Here is a 17,644-nt window from a genome sequence, read left to right on the forward strand (position 1 = left end):
TTTTTGGTCTGCTTAATGGAGGTTGGTTTTGGATCGGTGGTTGTTGGTGGTCTTGAGAGACACTGAGGAGGGAAACCTACAGCAAGTCTCACTGTGTGGCATCCTGTGCTGGAATGTCTAGATCTGAGCTCTATTTTGAGCTGTTCTTTTCTAAAGAATCTGTTGTAATTAAGCAGAGATGTTAATTTTGTTGTCATAAGCACAATTATATGGGTTGGTTTTTGTGATTTATCCCCTTGAACTAATAAAGCTTAAAAATGAGATGTGGCGCAGGATATGGCTGCCGTTTTTTGACTTATTTAATTATATATGCACTTGTTTATTTATTTCTTGCCAACATTGCGTCTTTTAGAACCAAATCAGTGCTTTTGGAACTTATAGTCATACATTACACGTGGAGAAAAAATGTTAAAGAAAAATATTACTTTAAACTTGCCAACAGTTTGAAAATTGCAATTTACAGATGAAATCCCAACCAGTGTCTTCCTTGTCTCCTTGTCTCTCATTCTTTATGCATTTGCATTTGTTTACGCTTGGTATGAGGTATAAGAGATTTATTTAGAATTTAATGCATTCAAATTTGTTGCATAAATATTTAAAAAAAAGAGATATTATGATCTAAATATTAAGATATTTAATAAAATATTTTTATTATATTTCTATTAATTATATTATTTATTTGGTCATAACACATTGCAGTATTGTATGTAAATGCCTATAATGTCTATAAAAAGGAATTTTAAATATGCCATTTTGCAAGACTTTGGAAAATGATTGCCCTACTAAAGATTTGTAATGTTTTTTGACTAATAATCCTCCCTCTCTATCTTTTCCAGTTCAAGAGAATGTTGAACAGGGAGCTGACGCACCTCTCTGAGATGAGCAGATCTGGCAATCAGGTGTCCGAGTTCATCTCCAACACCTTCCTAGGTAATCACACGCATATTTACTCTCACACTAAAACACCCGCAGTCATCACTAAACATTGGCTATATACAGCATACGCCATTGTGGATTGAATTTGGGCTGCGTCATTTCCAGAACTGAACTGCGGTTGAGATTCAGTGATGCTGTGTATCTAAAAGCTACGAAAACAAGGAAAAATAAATCCATTATTTGTGAAAGTGTTGTACGTTAAAAGATAAGACATGCAGTAGGCTACAAAGGCTCATTTTGTTTGTGGAATGCCATGAGATGGCATCAGACTTTCGTTTCTGCATGAGGAGAGAGATTCCCAATGCAGCATTTGGAAAAGAGGAAGGGGAGGGTGGAAAGGAGAGCAGAATTAGAGAGACGGAGGGGGATGGGATCCTGCTGTAAAGCAATGCTGACGGTGGAACCCCCCAGCACGGAACATCCAGGCAAGAGAACCTGTGACTCATCCAGCTCCTGGGCTCTAATCGAGACACCATCGCATGCCCCGTCTAAACACACAAACACTCATGTTCCTTGCCGCAGTCTGAGATCCCATTTTACCACAAAAAACTATTTCTTAATCATTATTTTTGACTTGCTTACTAATAAAAGAGAATGTTTAGATATTTTAACTGATTAAAAAAAATGCTTTTGCAGTGTGAAAAGGTGTCCATTTTGATGGTGTACAACTTTCTGGAAGGATTATTTGGGACTAAAAGTGGTTTGATTTTCCTGGAATTCAATTTTAGCTGTGAAACATCTGTGCGCTGCATCACGTGTGACTGCTTTCTTTATGTGATTCCGCTGTCTGCATCAAAACAGCAATGAGATTAAATCTGACCCGGACATAATGACACTTTCCTTCTTTTTTTCTTGCTTTTTCTGAAATCTTGGATCTATGCACACAGTCTGTACATGTGGCTTGCCTTTGGTTGTTTGCTTTTTAAATGAGAAGGAGACATGGAGCGACATGTGACGGAGAATCTTGAAAGGAATGAGGTGGAGGGGCGAAAGGGGAAAAAAAAACTCTGATGGATGTTTATGAAAAAACAAGCAAATTGGCTATAATGAGCACCGCGAATGCTCCGTGGGATCAGATAAGAGGCATTTTCTCTTGATCAGGCATCTTTACCACAAGAAAAGGAGAGAAAAACAGACAGAGTCTTTTGAGATGAAAGAAAAACAAGTATTCCCTCATTCCTGTCCCTTTCCGTTCCATCACTGTAATAGGATGCCTCGTTTTTCTTCACTCAGGATATAAGCCCATCTGAAGGACTGCGGTGCTGATTACAGCATGGGTTCATGTTTAACAGAGACATATGATAATGTCTGTAGTGAATAAACTAATTCTCATATTTCACCTCCCCTTATTCCCCATCAAGCCAGCGGCTATTACCAAGTGTTATCACAGTCTTTCAGCCACACGCCAGAGTTTTACGGCAAGAGAGAACAACGTTATCTGCAGTAATCGAGAAACTGGAAATAAAAATCGAGTCCACTCACAGCCTGTGGCTCCTTGAGATAGATTTGGATTAGCATTTCCACAAGGAATCCCAAATAAGAAGGTTTATGGCATTATCAGCATTGTTTGTCAGTTGAGATCTCCTGAAAGTTGACCTTTGGAGATGCCATATGAGGCAGACACTGGCTCCCCTGCAGTTTGTTGACAGGTCTGTCACAGTGAAAATGGAGAGTGGAATTGGAGGAGAAGGAAAGAAGGGGCAAGCCCCACTTGAATAGCTCAGTGGCAAAGTCGCTGTGAATTGGGTGTCTGTTTTGCCGTTCAAGGGCAACAAATCCTTAGAAGCACATGCACTGAGTGCAGATGTGAGCTATTCAGCTGTGGCACTGCACCTGGGCCAAAGCTGCCTGCTTACGTCACTGAGGGAAACACAATACATGGCTACCGGTTTCCCAACAATGGGCTTTTGTTTGGGCATGTATGTGTCTCGTCTGTGTGGAAACTACAATGAAAAGATTGAGTGATCTGGAATGCGATCTGCCAACAACTGACACAGTTGTGCATAATCGGTATAGAAAGATTTGAGGACTATCACAGTTTCATGGTGACGAGTTAGCAATCGGTCATTTTACAAAATGCCAAGGGAAATGTCTTTCCACCAGGAAAGAGACCAAAATCGTTCTAATCATTTGGTTCTTGCTGTTCCTCACAGACAAACAGAATGAGGTGGAGATTCCCTCGCCTACTCCTAAAGCCCGCGAGAAGAAGAAAAAACAGTTGATGACTCAGATCAGTGGTGTGAAGAAAGTGTCCCACGGTCCCAGCCTCAACTGCGGCAGCGCTCGCTTCGGCGTCAAAACTGACAAAGAGGATTTACTGTCAAAGGTATGTAGAAGATTGAATACTTGGTCTACAGAGTGTTCAACTGAAATTGCTGTTGATCTCATTCCACTTGTGTCTTCTATTTCCAGGAATTAGAAGACCTCAACAAATGGGGCCTGAACATCTTTACGGTTTCAGAGTATTCTTACAACCGGCCTCTCACTTGCATTATGTACGCCATCTTCCAGGTCAGTTCTTCCTCCAGCCTTTCTTTTGCCAATGACTTCCAAGATTTTGCAACAAATATGTCATATCGTCCAAGATAATGTAATAATATTGCTTCTCTCTGTAACAGGAACGTGACTTGCTTAAGACATTTAAGATCCCGGCAGATACTTTTGTGACGTATATGATGACCCTTGAAGATCATTACCACCAAGATGTGGCCTATCATAACAGCCTTCATGCTGCTGATGTGGCCCAGTCAACTCACATTCTGCTGTCCACACCTGCACTAGATGTAAGAGCGATATTTTTTTCAGATGCAATATTAAGAGTTTTCCCTCGAAAGATTTCACGTATCTCACCATTTTCAATTTGTCCTAACAGGCTGTCTTCACTGATCTTGAGATCCTGGCAGCCATTTTTGCAGCAGCTATTCATGATGTGGACCATCCTGGAGTTTCCAACCAGTTCCTCATCAATACAAGTGAGTGTTCTCAATTCCCACCCCTACCATCAGCGTAAAATTCACGGAGACACTTCATTTAATTCTGTTTTTATTCATTTCATACAGACTCCGAGTTGGCGCTCATGTATAACGATGAGTCCGTTTTGGAGAATCACCACTTAGCGGTGGGCTTTAAACTTCTCCAGGAGGACAACTGCGACATCTTCCAGAACCTCACTAAGAAACAGAGGCAGTCACTCCGAAAGATGGTCATCGACATGGTGAGGTTCTTCCCTTCTTTCTTTTCTTCCTTCCTTCCTTCCTTCTTTCCTTCCAGGCCATCTGCTTTCATTAACATTGCAGTGATTTATATGCTAACATATATTGTTCAATGTTTCTTGTTAACAGGTACTGGCCACAGACATGTCTAAGCACATGAGCTTACTGGCCGATCTGAAGACCATGGTAGAGACGAAGAAAGTGACAAGCTCAGGAGTTTTACTTCTGGACAACTACACAGACAGGATACAGGTACAGGTCTTCCTGTTCTCCTTCCCTGTCAATGAATGATTCATGTAAATTCGAGGAACGTAATGTTTTGCAGTCATCTAAAATTGTGGTGTTGCTTCAGGTTTTGCGGAACATGGTTCACTGCGCCGATCTGAGCAATCCCACCAAGTCTCTAGAGTTGTACCGCCAGTGGACTGACCGCATCATGGATGAGTTCTTTCACCAGGGTGACAGAGAAAGGGAGCGTGGCATGGAGATCAGCCCCATGTGTGACAAACACACTGCCTCGGTGGAGAAATCCCAGGTTAGTTACTGTCTGAGATGTATGAACTCTCCTGGAGTACCTTATTTGAAGTACTTTACGACATCTAATGCATTGTTCTCTCTGCAGGTGGGTTTCATTGACTACATCGTTCACCCGCTGTGGGAAACCTGGGCCGACTTGGTGCATCCAGATGCCCAGGATATCCTGGACACGCTGGAGGATAATCGGAACTGGTACCAGAGCATGATCCCCCAGAGCCCCTCCCCACCGTTCTACCAGTCCGACAAAGAAGGCAACGGAGGGGGTTCAGGGCCGGACAAGTTCCAGTTTGAGCTCACGCTAGAGGAAGAGGACTCAGAAGGCACGGAAAAAGACGAACAGAGTCAAGGTGACGAGGAAGAGGAAGTGGAAGATGAAGACAGAGGGGAAGTAATGGAGTCCACTACACACATCCAGATAGTTACTGAAGACGCATCACCTGTCGACACATAGGACTCGGCGTCTCTTAATATATGGTAGTTGTTTTTTCCCTTGCGAGAGGAGCAATCTTGCAGTTGATGCTTTTTAAAAAGCCCACATGGGGTGCTTTTTAGGCCCTCATGGGAGGAGGATGTCTTGCCCTCCTTGCACTTAGGTTTGGAGACAGTAGGAGCTCTCAGGAAATAAATGCTGCAGACATTTTGGACCTGAACATTTGACAGGCGACTTTGATAAACATGAAGGACTGGGGCCAAGGTGGATAGTTTGTTTGTTTGTTCATTTACCTGCCGGTGAGGAGTAGACACTACTGAGAGGATTTCTCTTTTTTTTTTTTTTTGTACCAACACAAACTTTTTGTAAAGCTATGGGTATGTGTTGAGGTCAAACATGAACTACTGAAGAACAAGTATTTGTAAAGAGAGAAACTGTTTACTTTTCTGTACCATTTGTCTAAAGACTGTGTGCCTTTTTACTATTGTCTTTTTATCAGTCTTTTATTTATTGAAAACGTTTTAGTATAACTGTACGTTGAAATGTTTTCGTTTTCTAAAGCAAAACCAGACCGAACATGCAGAATTGTTTTATATCTACGCTGGAGAGAAAACTTAGTGTCTTCCTTTATTTGGCAATATAACTTAATAATCCAAACATCTGACAAACGATCAGAAAACTAAGAAATGATGACAGAGGCACTTTCTGTTTATTCTATCTACATTTGTATCAGACTTTTTAAAGATGAGCACAAATTCTGTTTATTTGGATCCGTACATCATCCCATCCACATTAGGGTAAAAAAAAACCTGTTAGGTAAATGCATTGTTGCACAAATTTTTAAAAATGCCCTTAAATATGAAGACCCCATTTGCTTAGATCGTAAAACAAAATACAAGCACCCCTCAAAAAAAAAAAATCCAATAACTAGTGGTCTCGTAATTTACTAAAATCAAAGGGGAAGCCAAAGCTATATTCACATAAATGTTAATTTGACTAAGTCTTCCTTAAAGCATTAATTTTTCATTCTTCCCATCATACCTCAGAAAGCAGTCTATACTAGCTTTTGTAGCTTTTCTACACACTTTGATACAGAACATTTCCTCATTTATCTTCTAAATAAAACATCTTCTCTTATGATTGGCTCACTTTTATAACAGATAAACACATTGATTTCCTTCCCCATCTCGTAGAACGCCAAGATATGATTAAAAACATTTGAAACATCCCACTTACATCTGCTCTAGTACTTCAACGATTATACTTGTCAGATTTCAACATGCCAGTTTTGTAATGAATCTATTGATGTTAGCATTGTTGTCTCATGCATTTTGTCACCAATAACGTTTCAGTTTGTGTGTAGTTCATACTTTGAGGTACTTTTACTACCTTACACTCAAAGTCTCAACAGTGGCAACAGTTAATGGCCAAAGTAGCATGCAAATGTACATTTATGCACACATATATATATATATATATATGTGTCTACACATTACTGTGTTTGTGTGTGCAAGCAACCGTCAGGTCGTTTGATCACCAGCCCACACTTTTCATGACTCCTTCCATTCACCTTGTTTCTATGCGCTCAGATTGGTCCTCTACTGTTTATAACAGTGTATTTATTATCGTTAACTGTACATAGGAAATAATGTTTCTTTGTAAATGGATTAATTTATATGCACTTGCATTACCGAAAATTGGTGGTGTTTCTTGTGTAGTGGGCTCTTGGACTGAGTCTGTTTTATTTCGTAATATTGTTTGTTTTAATATAAATAAATATATTATATATACTATGTATGAATATATTGCACAATTTTCAACTGCCCAGAACAGTAGCCTATGAGACACGCGACCCATTGGTAACGGGGAGAGTCTGTAGATAAGACATAAATGCATACTGTAGACATCTGTCAGATATTAGAAGCTTTGTGTATCACTGTTTGCTGTAACATCAATAAATCAGTATCTCACGAGATTCTCCACAGAAAATGGCCCTCAAATATATACAACATTTTGGATGAGGATTGCTAAAAATGGCTCAGAAGTGGCCTGTAATGCACATTTACAGGAGATTAATTGGTCACCAACATCACAATCTGTGAACAACAATGTGAAATCCATATAATTACGAAAATGTGACCTTCTGTAATTATTTGTGCTGATGTGAACTATTTTTCTGACCTTATTAGCAGTTTTGAAATTCAAATTGTCAGTATAACTTTGTTTATCTATGTTTGAGATCTTTTGGTCCGATTTGGGTCCAAAAGGATTCAACACAATTAGTTCTATCTGCATGAGGGATGAGTTTTTATCGTCTGGTTATCCCACATTGTTGCAGGTGAATATTCAATGTTTCACACAATGTATGGTAATAATATTGTATATTGTGTTCAATAAAATCTGAAGCTACTTTTCTATGAAGTGATTAAAGACAAAGCATGAACATACTCTGTGTTAATGTCTTTCTTTATTGCTTTTATGCTATATGAACTCTAGTTTATTAAAATCAGTCTCTTTTTGAATTACCCAGTTTATCCATTTGATTGATTCTAACAATATTATACAATATAACAGTAAAATAAATTAATAGGCATATAATATATACAATACCTTTTATTTAGGAAAAAGCCATGATTTTTTAAAGAAATTAATTATTTGATTAATATAATGGAAGCATTATATTGGTAAAAATGACAGTAAATATATAAAATTTTACTATTTCAAATAAATGCTGAGCATGTGGGGAGAAAAACACACAGACAGTCCATAATCCTGACTATATATATATATATATATATATATATATATATATATATATATATATTCTTTTTTTTTTTTAAATAAGTGACTTCTTTCAAAAACATTACATATACAAAAACCAGCTTCATATATTAAATACAAATAAAACACACTGTATATAATGTGAATACAGGAATCTTGATCTTAAATGAGGCCATCAGATTTGCATTTGAACCCTTTGTGTTGTCGCCTTGTTTGAAGTTGAATCCAGTGTGACAGGTCACATTGCATCCAGTGAATATCAGTAAAGCCCTCAAATAAAGTCAGCCCTCAAATGACACAGTCCTGAGTAAAATCTCTGTGTGTGAATCATTTTGAGACCTTTTGCCTGGAATATCAAGAATTTATGTAAGGCAAGAAAGGAGAAAGTGAGAATTATTATTATTATTTTTATTTTTTATTTTTTTAAATGGCAAAAGTAAATTATGAAGGCATGATAAACACTGGGACATAGAGTTGCTTGAAGCTTAAAAGTGAACAAATCTTGATCATTTATTCTATTCAAGTATATTTTCAGTGAATTCTGCATATTCATATGGAAATGCCTGCCATAAAATAAACAAATAAAGACATTTCTCTCTCATGTTCAAGCACCTTGCAGTAATGAAGGTTATCAACAAATGTTAAGACTTTCAATCTGTTTCTCTTACTGATAAATGCATGAGCAAGTGCTGAATATACTGCAGGACCTTCATGTCAATCGATAACGATAAAGATTTGGAAACATCATGCAGAGTGAGAGTGTGTTAGCCTTGTAAATGAAGGCTGTAAATCAGTCCCATGATGGCTAGCCAGAGCTATGTTTAACCTCCAACCAATTAGGAGACTGGTGACAGTCTTTCTCCTTGTGAGTTGATGCTCAGTGTCAAGACGTCTACCTCAGCCTGCTCTCCCAAAATCAATTGAAAATGAAATCCATTGAACACTCAAGCACACACAGACAAAAATGTGTGCATATACTGTATAAACAGACCCAAACACCAGACAAACATGTAAAATATTTGGGTGGTTTGGACACATAAATAAGTTCTAAATATTGCATATTATGAATTTGTGCATTGTATTAACATGCTATCATGGTAATGCATAACTATTTTAAGTTTTTAAGTTTCTAAACCTTCTTTAAAACAATAAGTGAGTTTAAAACCGTGAGGCACAGCACAACAGGATGGAAAATAATGCAAGGACTCAAGATGTGATTTCTGAATTTCTCTCTTTATGACGCTCATGCGGCAGCTTTCTAGGCTTTCAGCACTGATTTTGTGTCGGAGAAGATTTTTCCAGTCTGCGTGCTGGTTGGTTGATTATTTTATTGCTTGTTCCCAGTTGCACAGCAGTCCGTGACATCATGCTTTACTAGAATCAAGCAGTTTACAAGCAAACTAATAATTAGGTAAAAAGAGATTTGTAGATTTTTTGTTGTCTTCAATTAATTAACTGTCAATCAAACAATCAAATAAATAAATCACAGGCTGTCACTGTATTCAATACACTTTTTCATTTGCAATAACTGTTGGCCAAAACAATGGATTTCTTTGTTGCACATCAATAATGACACACTATTTATCAACTCATCTGATCTTATAAGTATTGAATAATATTTATTATTAATAATGAAATGATGTGACATGGTGCAGTATCAGGTAGCTGCATAATTCTCTAAATGATTCTTTGCCTACACCCAAACGCCCCTGTATCCGCTCAGCTGGGTCTTCTCCGGGAAGAAGTGCAGTGCAGAGAAGCTGGCAGACAGAGGGAGGGATGGAGGAGGAGAAGAAAGGGAAGCTGCTCTCCCCTGGGGGACAATGCCTCAAATGAGGAACCGAAATGCTTTCTGACATTTGGTGGATACAGCATGTGCCTGGCCTCAGCTGGCCCACAGAATGACTGAACACACACACACACACACACACACACACACACACACACACACTCACACAAATACACGCAAATTAGGGTAATGCATAAACCAGTGGTTTAGAAAATGCACTCACTTTAACCATCTTTATATTTCATTTAGAGTGTAGGAATGTGTGTTTGATTTACGTAACATTTCTGCAATGGTAAAAAATGATGGAGAATGAAGAACCTTATTTGCCATTTTAAGATGTCGTACTTCCCCACAAAGAAGGAGAGAGAGAGAGTAAGAGAGAGATCATATCATGAGTTATGACCGTATGATATAATGTTGAATGCTAATAATCCTCTGTCTCTCCCACAAACATCAGAGCTGCAGAACAGGCTGCGCTAGAACACAATGTCTGAGACCTCTGATGATCTGCAGTTACTATGGCAACCTCATCAGTGGACTGCATCTGTAACTGGTGCACCTCAGCATTAAACTTTGGAAATTCTTAAGAAACGAAACCTTGTCATTTCATGTAAACACAAAGGCTGAAACATTTCACATTTACATAGGGGTAGGCATGATGCCATTTGACTGTGACTGCCTTAAGGATCTTCAGTCAATCCGGGATTGCTGTGGTTACGCAATATAGATTTATTGATCTGTGTGCTCTGTACAGAGAAAATGACCCACAGCAAGCGGTGTGAAAACAAATGTACCCTTTATTCAAAGTCACTTAGTCAAAATAAATAAGCTTCAGTGTTTCCAGAATTTTTTATTTTGGTGTTTCTTTAGTTATAGGTATTTTCGACCTTATGGACAGTAACTGTGCAGCATGCCTCATATGAGAACTTTGACGTAATTATTTCTGAAAGGCATGAACATTTTCATCAAATATCTGCTTATGAAATCTGTGGTGAAAAAAAAAATGTGTTGCTAGCTAAGTAAATCTGGGACATGTTTAGTGTAAAATGTGCAAGTTTATTATGAAATTTTAATAAATTATTGTTAATATTTTTTATAAAGGAAAAAGCAGTTAATTTTAGCCCAATTAAAAAAAAAACAACTATATTTTCATTTGCAGTCATTACTACATTAAATAATATGCAACGTATCTTGAATATAACTTAATACTTCCATATATTCTCAAAAGCAATATACATATGACAAAGTGCAGTGGCATCTATTTTATAAAGTAATTCGTGAATCAGTTAAATCGTTCTCTTTCTCTCTCTCTTTCTATTTTTATGTATTTATTTATTTATTTTACATGTGTCTCAATCACGTGGAAACAGTTTCCTCTCTCTAATATCCGAGATTAACTTTCCAATATTAGCCAGATTCTCTATATTTACAACAAATTGCGATGTCGAATCTGCGCCTCGTCGAAAGAATTGTTTTTTTTTTTCTCTCTGAATGTTAGTGGGAAAAGTTTGTTTATGTTTTGAAGGGCAGGTCCACACACAACTCACACACACATACACACAGAGAGAGAGAGAGAGAGGCGGCGGCTGTTTTTGAGACAGTACAGGAATCAGGAATCCGAGGAAATGTGGTAATGTGGATTCATTTATTGTTGTGCTTTAAATTGGAGTTATGGGAGGAGGTTCTGTTTGCATTCAATGTGGGGCTGTTTCATTTCCTCAGTATCGACAATGCAGTGTCAAATGTGAACATTCGTGATACGCTGCACAAAGTCATCAGTAAATACATAGTAGTTAAATACACTGTACAAAAACCAACATGTAAACATCCTTAAACAAGATAGGCTACAATTACATTTTTAAAAGCAAAACTATCATGAGCTATTATTTAATTTGTAACCATATATATATATATATATATATATATATATATATATATATATATATATATATATATTATTATATAATTACATTTTTCTTGGCCCATGGGTAGTTTATCTTTGTTGTTTATGCATGAACCCAATATATAATGAATTTGGGCTATCAATTTTTTTAGGTTATGTGAAGATTCTGTTCTTCAGTGATGAAGGCATGGGTGTATATTTGACAGTCAGATTAGGGGCGAAAATAAATGTGGATTTGAGTGGTGTTTGACGAATTTGGAGTATTTGGGGATTTATGGGTAGAATATTGTACTGTAGTTCTAACCATGTCTTCTACACTCTTTGTGCTAGTGTACATAGATATGTTAAGCATTTGTGTTTGTGTCTACATAGGTGATACAACAAGTACAGTTGTGCTGGATCAGCCGGTTTATTCTCCGTTTACATGCGGGTTTACCTTATGGCAGCCACAACATGTTTCCTCCGTTCCTAGGACCTCAGCTTTCAAGAAAGTCACGGTAAATATTTAAACTTGATCTGTATTACCAAGGTAATTTACAGTTGTTTACTTTGTTTTGGACTTTGTCTGTAACTAAGTGATACAGTATCTGTATAACACGTAGGATAATCTTCACTATAACCACTTAAAATGCATAGATTCAAGCCTGCTTGTGTTAGTGATATCTTTTATTTTTACAAGTGATAAAATGTTAAGACAAATTTAGGGATGACTGTGCATTTTAACCTGGAGGTCAAAAGGATAACTAAGACAACTTAATTAATAAAAATGACAAAATGATGGCCGAGGAATGATGGCAAAATCTGCTCAAGAAATGCATCAGATTTTCATCACTGACTCTTTTCAGTTTTAAAGGGATAGTTCTCCCAAAAATGAAAGTTCTACCATCATTTACTCAACCTCAATTTGTTTCAACCCTGCATGAGTTTCTTTCTTCTTTTGAGCATTTTTGGGAGCAAAGATTGGACGGTAGCCATCAACTTCAATAGCATGGGGGGAAAAAAGCTACTATGGAAAACAGTGGCTACTGTCAACTGTTTGATTACCAGCATTACTTCTTTTGTGCTGAACAGAAGAAAGAAACTCATACAGGTTCAGAATAACATGAGGGTAAGTAAGTGATGACATGATTTTCACCATTGGGTGAACTCTCCCTTTAATATCATGTCACAGCACCAGGAGAATCCAAATTTATTCAATACAGAGGGCATAATTAATACACAGTCTTTTTAATCCTAATCAACCCAGCATTTGTAAAACTATGCACATTCTCAGGAACGTCTTTTCACTAAAAAGGAACCAGTGTAGCAGCTGCAATAGAATTGCCTGTAACAAGTAAGGACTTGTGCTGGCTATGAAATCCCCAGAGGTTTGCATTATTGTTAACAATGTGGAAAACATACAGTGTTAGATAGCTTGTCAGATAAAGTGCATTCGTTTTATTAGATTCTTTCTATTTCAATAATGCATTGTGAAGACCAAATGGCATGATGACAGCTTAAGTTGAATGGGTTAGTGTTTGTGGGAACCATTATTTGCAACACCTCCTTGATATCTGCAGTACAGTACGTGACCCACCGCACACACTCGGCTCAGGTTACACATATTCAATATAGTGTAACGTTTGGCCAAGACAAGAACCAGAATATGATCTAGTAACTTGCCAAGGCATGCTTTCTGTGAAATTGCAAACTCTCTGCTTTTTGCAGTCATTAATCTTTAACTAAGAACATTGCTAACTCTTTATAACCAGCAATGTTTCTTGTAATGCTTCTTAATGATCAAATCTATATATACAGTCAGGTCCATAAATATTGGGACATCGACACAATTCTAATCTTTTTGGCTCTATACACCACCACAATGGATTTGAAATGAAACGAACAAGATGTGCTTTAACTGCAGACTTTCAGCTTTAATTTGAGGGTATTTACATCCAAATCAGGTGAACGGTGTAGGAATTACAACAGTTTGTATATGTACATCCCACTTTTTAAGGGACCAAAAGTAATGGGACAGATTAACAATCATAAATCAAACTTTCATTTTTTAATACTTGGTTGCAAATCCTTTGCAGTCAATTACAGCCTGAAGTCTGGAGATCAATTAGGCATCAGCGTACGCTGGGTTTCATCCCTGGTGATGCTCTGCCAGGCCTCTACTGCAACTGTCTTCAGTTCCTGCTTGTTCTTGGGGCATTTTCCCTTCAGTTTTGTCTTCAGCAAGTGAAATAAATGCTCAATCGGATTTAGGTCAGGCGATTGACTTGGCCATTGCATAACATTCCACTTCTTTCCCTTAAAAAACTCTTTGGTTGCTTTCGCAGTATGCTTCGGGTCATTGTCCATCTGCACTGTGAAGCGCTGACCAATGATTTCTGAAGCATTTGGCTGAATATGAGCAGATAATATTGCCCGAAACACTTCAGAATTCATCCTAATGCTTTTGTCAGCAGCCACATCATCAATAAATACAAGATAACCAGTTCCATTGGCAGCCATACATGCCCACGCCATGACACTACCACCACCATGCTTCACTGATGAGGTGGTATGATTTGGATCATGAGCAGTTCCTTTCCTTCTCCATACTCTTCTCTTTCCATCACTCTGGTACAAGTTGATCTTTGTCTCATCTGTCCATAGGATGTTGTTCCAGAACTGTGAAGGCTTATTTAGATGTTGTTTGGCAAACTCTAATCTGGCCTTCCTGTTTTAGAGACTCACCAATGGTTTAGATCTTGTGGTGAACCCTCTGTATTCACATGGTGAAGTCTTCTCTTGATTGTTGACTTTGACACACACATACACCTACCTCTTGGAGAGTGTTCTTGATCTGGCCAACTGTTGTGAAGGGGGTTTTCTTCACCAGGGAAAGAATTCTTCGATCATCCTCCACAGTTGTTTTCCATGGTCTTCCGGGTAGTTTGGTGTTTGGAAAGCAACCAAAGAGATTTTTAAGGGAAAGAAGTGGAATGTTATGCAATGGCCAAGTCAATCGCCTGACCTAAATCCGATTAAGCATGCATTTCACTTGCTGAAGACAAAACTGAAGGGAAAATGCCCCAAGAACAAGCAGGAACTGAAGACAGTTGCAGTAGAGGCCTGGCAGAGCATCACCAGGGATGAAACCCAGCGTACGCTGATGTCTAATTGATCTCCAGACTTCAGGTTGTAATTGACTGCAAAGGATTTGCAACCAAGTATTAAAAAATGAAAGTTTGATTTATGATTGTTAATCTGTCCCATTACTTTTGGTCCCTTAAAAAGTGGGATGTACATATACAAACTGTTGTAATTGCTACACCGTTCACCTGATTTGGATGTAAATACCCTCAAATTAAAGCTGAAAGTCTGCAGTTAAAGCACATCTTGTTCGTTTCATTTCAAATCCATTGTGGTGGTGTATAGAGCCAAAAAGATTAGAATTGTGTCGATGTCCCAATATTTAAGGACCTGACTATATATATATATATATATATCTTTTGTTTTTCTCAAACACAATTTTACTTCTAATAAATAAATAAAAAAAAAATAGAAAATAAACTTAAGAATCAAAAAGTTAATTGAATTAATTTTTCTCCTTCTCAACTTTTGATTTTATTCTACACACAGTTCTGGAAACTTCTAAAAATACAAAATGAAATTTGGTAAATTCATATATTTACTCACATTTTCAGATAATAGAAAATATTGTGCAATGCAGCATCAAACAGTTAGTGGACATGCAGGTCAATTTAAATTTTTTCCCCCAAACACTTTTTTTTTCTGTCTGTGCTGGAGTAACATTAAAACTGCAGAGCTGTTGTCCTTTGTTTTTGATCAAATAATCATTTTGGTTTACAGTTTTCTTTTTAACATTTTGCTCTAATGATAGTTTCAAATTATGGTTAGTCTTTTTAATTATAGAGAAAAGTCTCAGTGTTTTGCTGACACTCTTTCTTGGCTGCTCATGCTGTTCATGGCTCCCAGCACACGATGAGGATCCATTTGAAGTCTGTACCATATTTACTCACACTTACCTGAAGAAATCTAACAGCTGATCAAAATTTGTGACACAGCCCTGCAAAAGACCACATTAAAGTTAAATCAGAATCGCAAAAAATTGTCATAAAAAAGGGGGCAATGGGGGACACAAGTTTTGCAGACACACAGCACAAATACATGACACACTTTGGAAACAAACCCTGTTTGATTTGAGATGTCTGAATGCCTAGCAACAGTTGTGCTATTAATTAAGCAGATTATGCAAGTGACAGTGATTCAGCCCCACTGTAATTGAAACAGCGATGCTGCCACTGCGCAGACGTTTTAGTTTGTTCTCATTTTAACTTGGCACGACAGAGTGACATGATGTTGGAAGGTGGCTGGAACCGAAACCAAACCATCACCTACGTCATACTTGTCATACCGCCATCGCAACCTCTGTTGATCCAGTCATGACTCCGCGACAGTTGCAGCATCTGGCATTTGCCCGACTCCTTTCACGTCCCATAAATCAGCACTCTGTTTCAGTGAGCGTTTGGCAGTGGCCTGTGACCTTGATTCTCAAGGTCTAACAGCTTCCTGCATTTCTACAAAAGCAAAGTTTGGAAGAGCAAGGAAAACATATTTGATAAATGGCTCTGCAGTTCATCTTAGAAAAGGTTCACCACAGAGAATGAGCCGAGGGAAATCAACAGGATAGGCCTTTGTGTGGGACATTTAAAACAGTTGTGGGTCTAAACACACACACACACACACACATGGACAGCACATTAATAGAATGGAATTCTGGATTTATTGTTGTTCTACTGTGCCTCAGTATATGGTAAATTTAAGTTAAACGATCGGAGGCCTGCTAGAGGCCCTCAACAAACTTCCAAGTGGGACTCAAAAGGATGATTTAAATTATTTAAATGAATAACAATGAATCTATATTTATATAACTATATTTTAAAATATGGAATCACAAATCACAAATAATTTTCTGATAAGAGACTGAAATCAAGCAGTTTGGTCATAATTACAGAAGAAATCCTGGAGTAAATAACCAAGCCTATATAATATTATTGTTTGGATGCCTTTATTGTGTTGGACATTAGATTTAAAAAAAATATATACAGTACAGACCAAAAGTTTGGACACACCTTCTCATTCGAAGAGTTTTCTTTATTTTCATGACTATGAAAATTGTAGATTCACACTGAAGGCATCAAAACTATGAATTAACACATATGGAATTATGTATGGAATTATATACATAACAAAAAAGTGTGAAACAACTGAAAATATGTCATATTGTAGGTTCTTCAAAGTAGCCACCTTTTGCTTTGATTACTGCTTTGCACACTCTTGGCATTCTCTTGATGAGCTTCAAGATGTAGTCACCTGAAATGGTCTTCCAACAGTCTTGAAGGAGTTCCCCGAGAGACGCTTAGCACTTGTTGGCCCTTTTGCCTTCTGTCTGCGGTCCAGCTTACCCCTAAACCATCTCGATTGGGTTCAGGTCTGGTGACTGTGGAGGCCAGGTCATCTGGCGCAGCACCCCATCACTCTCCTTCTTGGTCAAATAGCCCTTGATACCTTCAGTGTGACTCTACAATTTTCATAGTCATGAAAATAAAGAAAACTCTTTGAATGAGAAGGTGTGTCCAAACTTTTGGTCTGTATACTGTATAATAAATCAGATGGTTGGTTGGTGGTTGGCTTTAGGCAAGTTCAAATTTGAACTGGTCTGAGTAGGCCAGCAGAGGAAATCATTACTGTTTAGCTTTGCCAGATGAAAACACACAATGAAAGATGCTGGAATATTCTTGGTGAGCTGTGTTTCAAGTTAGATGATTCAGTCTTTAAGTGGGTTGAAGCTTCATATACTCAAACAATTCTTGGTAAGAAAACAAAGGAAAGGAACCCCATTTTCTTCATCAGGTCTTTGTGTATACAGCAATTTTTTTCATAATGCTCTATCACATGCTACAGTAGTTAACTGGCCTACAAGCATAGTCTCTGCCAACTTCTTTGTGTGTTCTTTTAAAGCCCTATGCTTTGCCACACTGCCTCAAGGAGAAGAGCAGGCA

The 17,644-nt window shown here is 37.8% G+C and overlaps 2 protein-coding genes across 6 annotated transcripts in view; both read left to right on the top strand.

The window, feature by feature from the left end:
• Positions 1-7,562, top strand: part of LOC113050571 (cAMP-specific 3',5'-cyclic phosphodiesterase 4B-like) — a 171,622-nt gene extending 164,060 nt beyond the window's left edge. For all 5 annotated transcript variants that reach the window (XM_026213660.1, XM_026213661.1, XM_026213662.1 and 2 more), the window contains 9 exons: positions 837-930; positions 3,090-3,262; positions 3,349-3,447; positions 3,555-3,719; positions 3,809-3,908; positions 3,996-4,150; positions 4,278-4,400; positions 4,501-4,683; positions 4,771-7,562. In XM_026213660.1, coding sequence (XP_026069445.1) covers positions 837-930; positions 3,090-3,262; positions 3,349-3,447; positions 3,555-3,719; positions 3,809-3,908; positions 3,996-4,150; positions 4,278-4,400; positions 4,501-4,683; positions 4,771-5,136 — 1,458 coding nt within the window. In that variant the 3' untranslated portion in view covers positions 5,137-7,562. The remainder of the gene's footprint in view (positions 1-836; positions 931-3,089; positions 3,263-3,348; positions 3,448-3,554; positions 3,720-3,808; positions 3,909-3,995; positions 4,151-4,277; positions 4,401-4,500; positions 4,684-4,770) is intronic.
• A 3,636-nt stretch (positions 7,563-11,198) lies between these two features.
• LOC113050569 (SH3-containing GRB2-like protein 3-interacting protein 1) overlaps positions 11,199-17,644 on the top strand; it is a 71,851-nt gene continuing 65,405 nt past the window's right edge. The window contains exons 1-2 of the mRNA XM_026213644.1: positions 11,199-11,315; positions 11,961-12,085. The gene's annotated coding sequence lies outside the window, so the exon portion shown is untranslated. The remainder of the gene's footprint in view (positions 11,316-11,960; positions 12,086-17,644) is intronic.

This window comes from Carassius auratus, chromosome 31 (assembly GCF_003368295.1).
Source record: "Carassius auratus strain Wakin chromosome 31, ASM336829v1, whole genome shotgun sequence".
Classification (NCBI taxonomy): domain Eukaryota; kingdom Metazoa; phylum Chordata; class Actinopteri; order Cypriniformes; family Cyprinidae; genus Carassius; species Carassius auratus.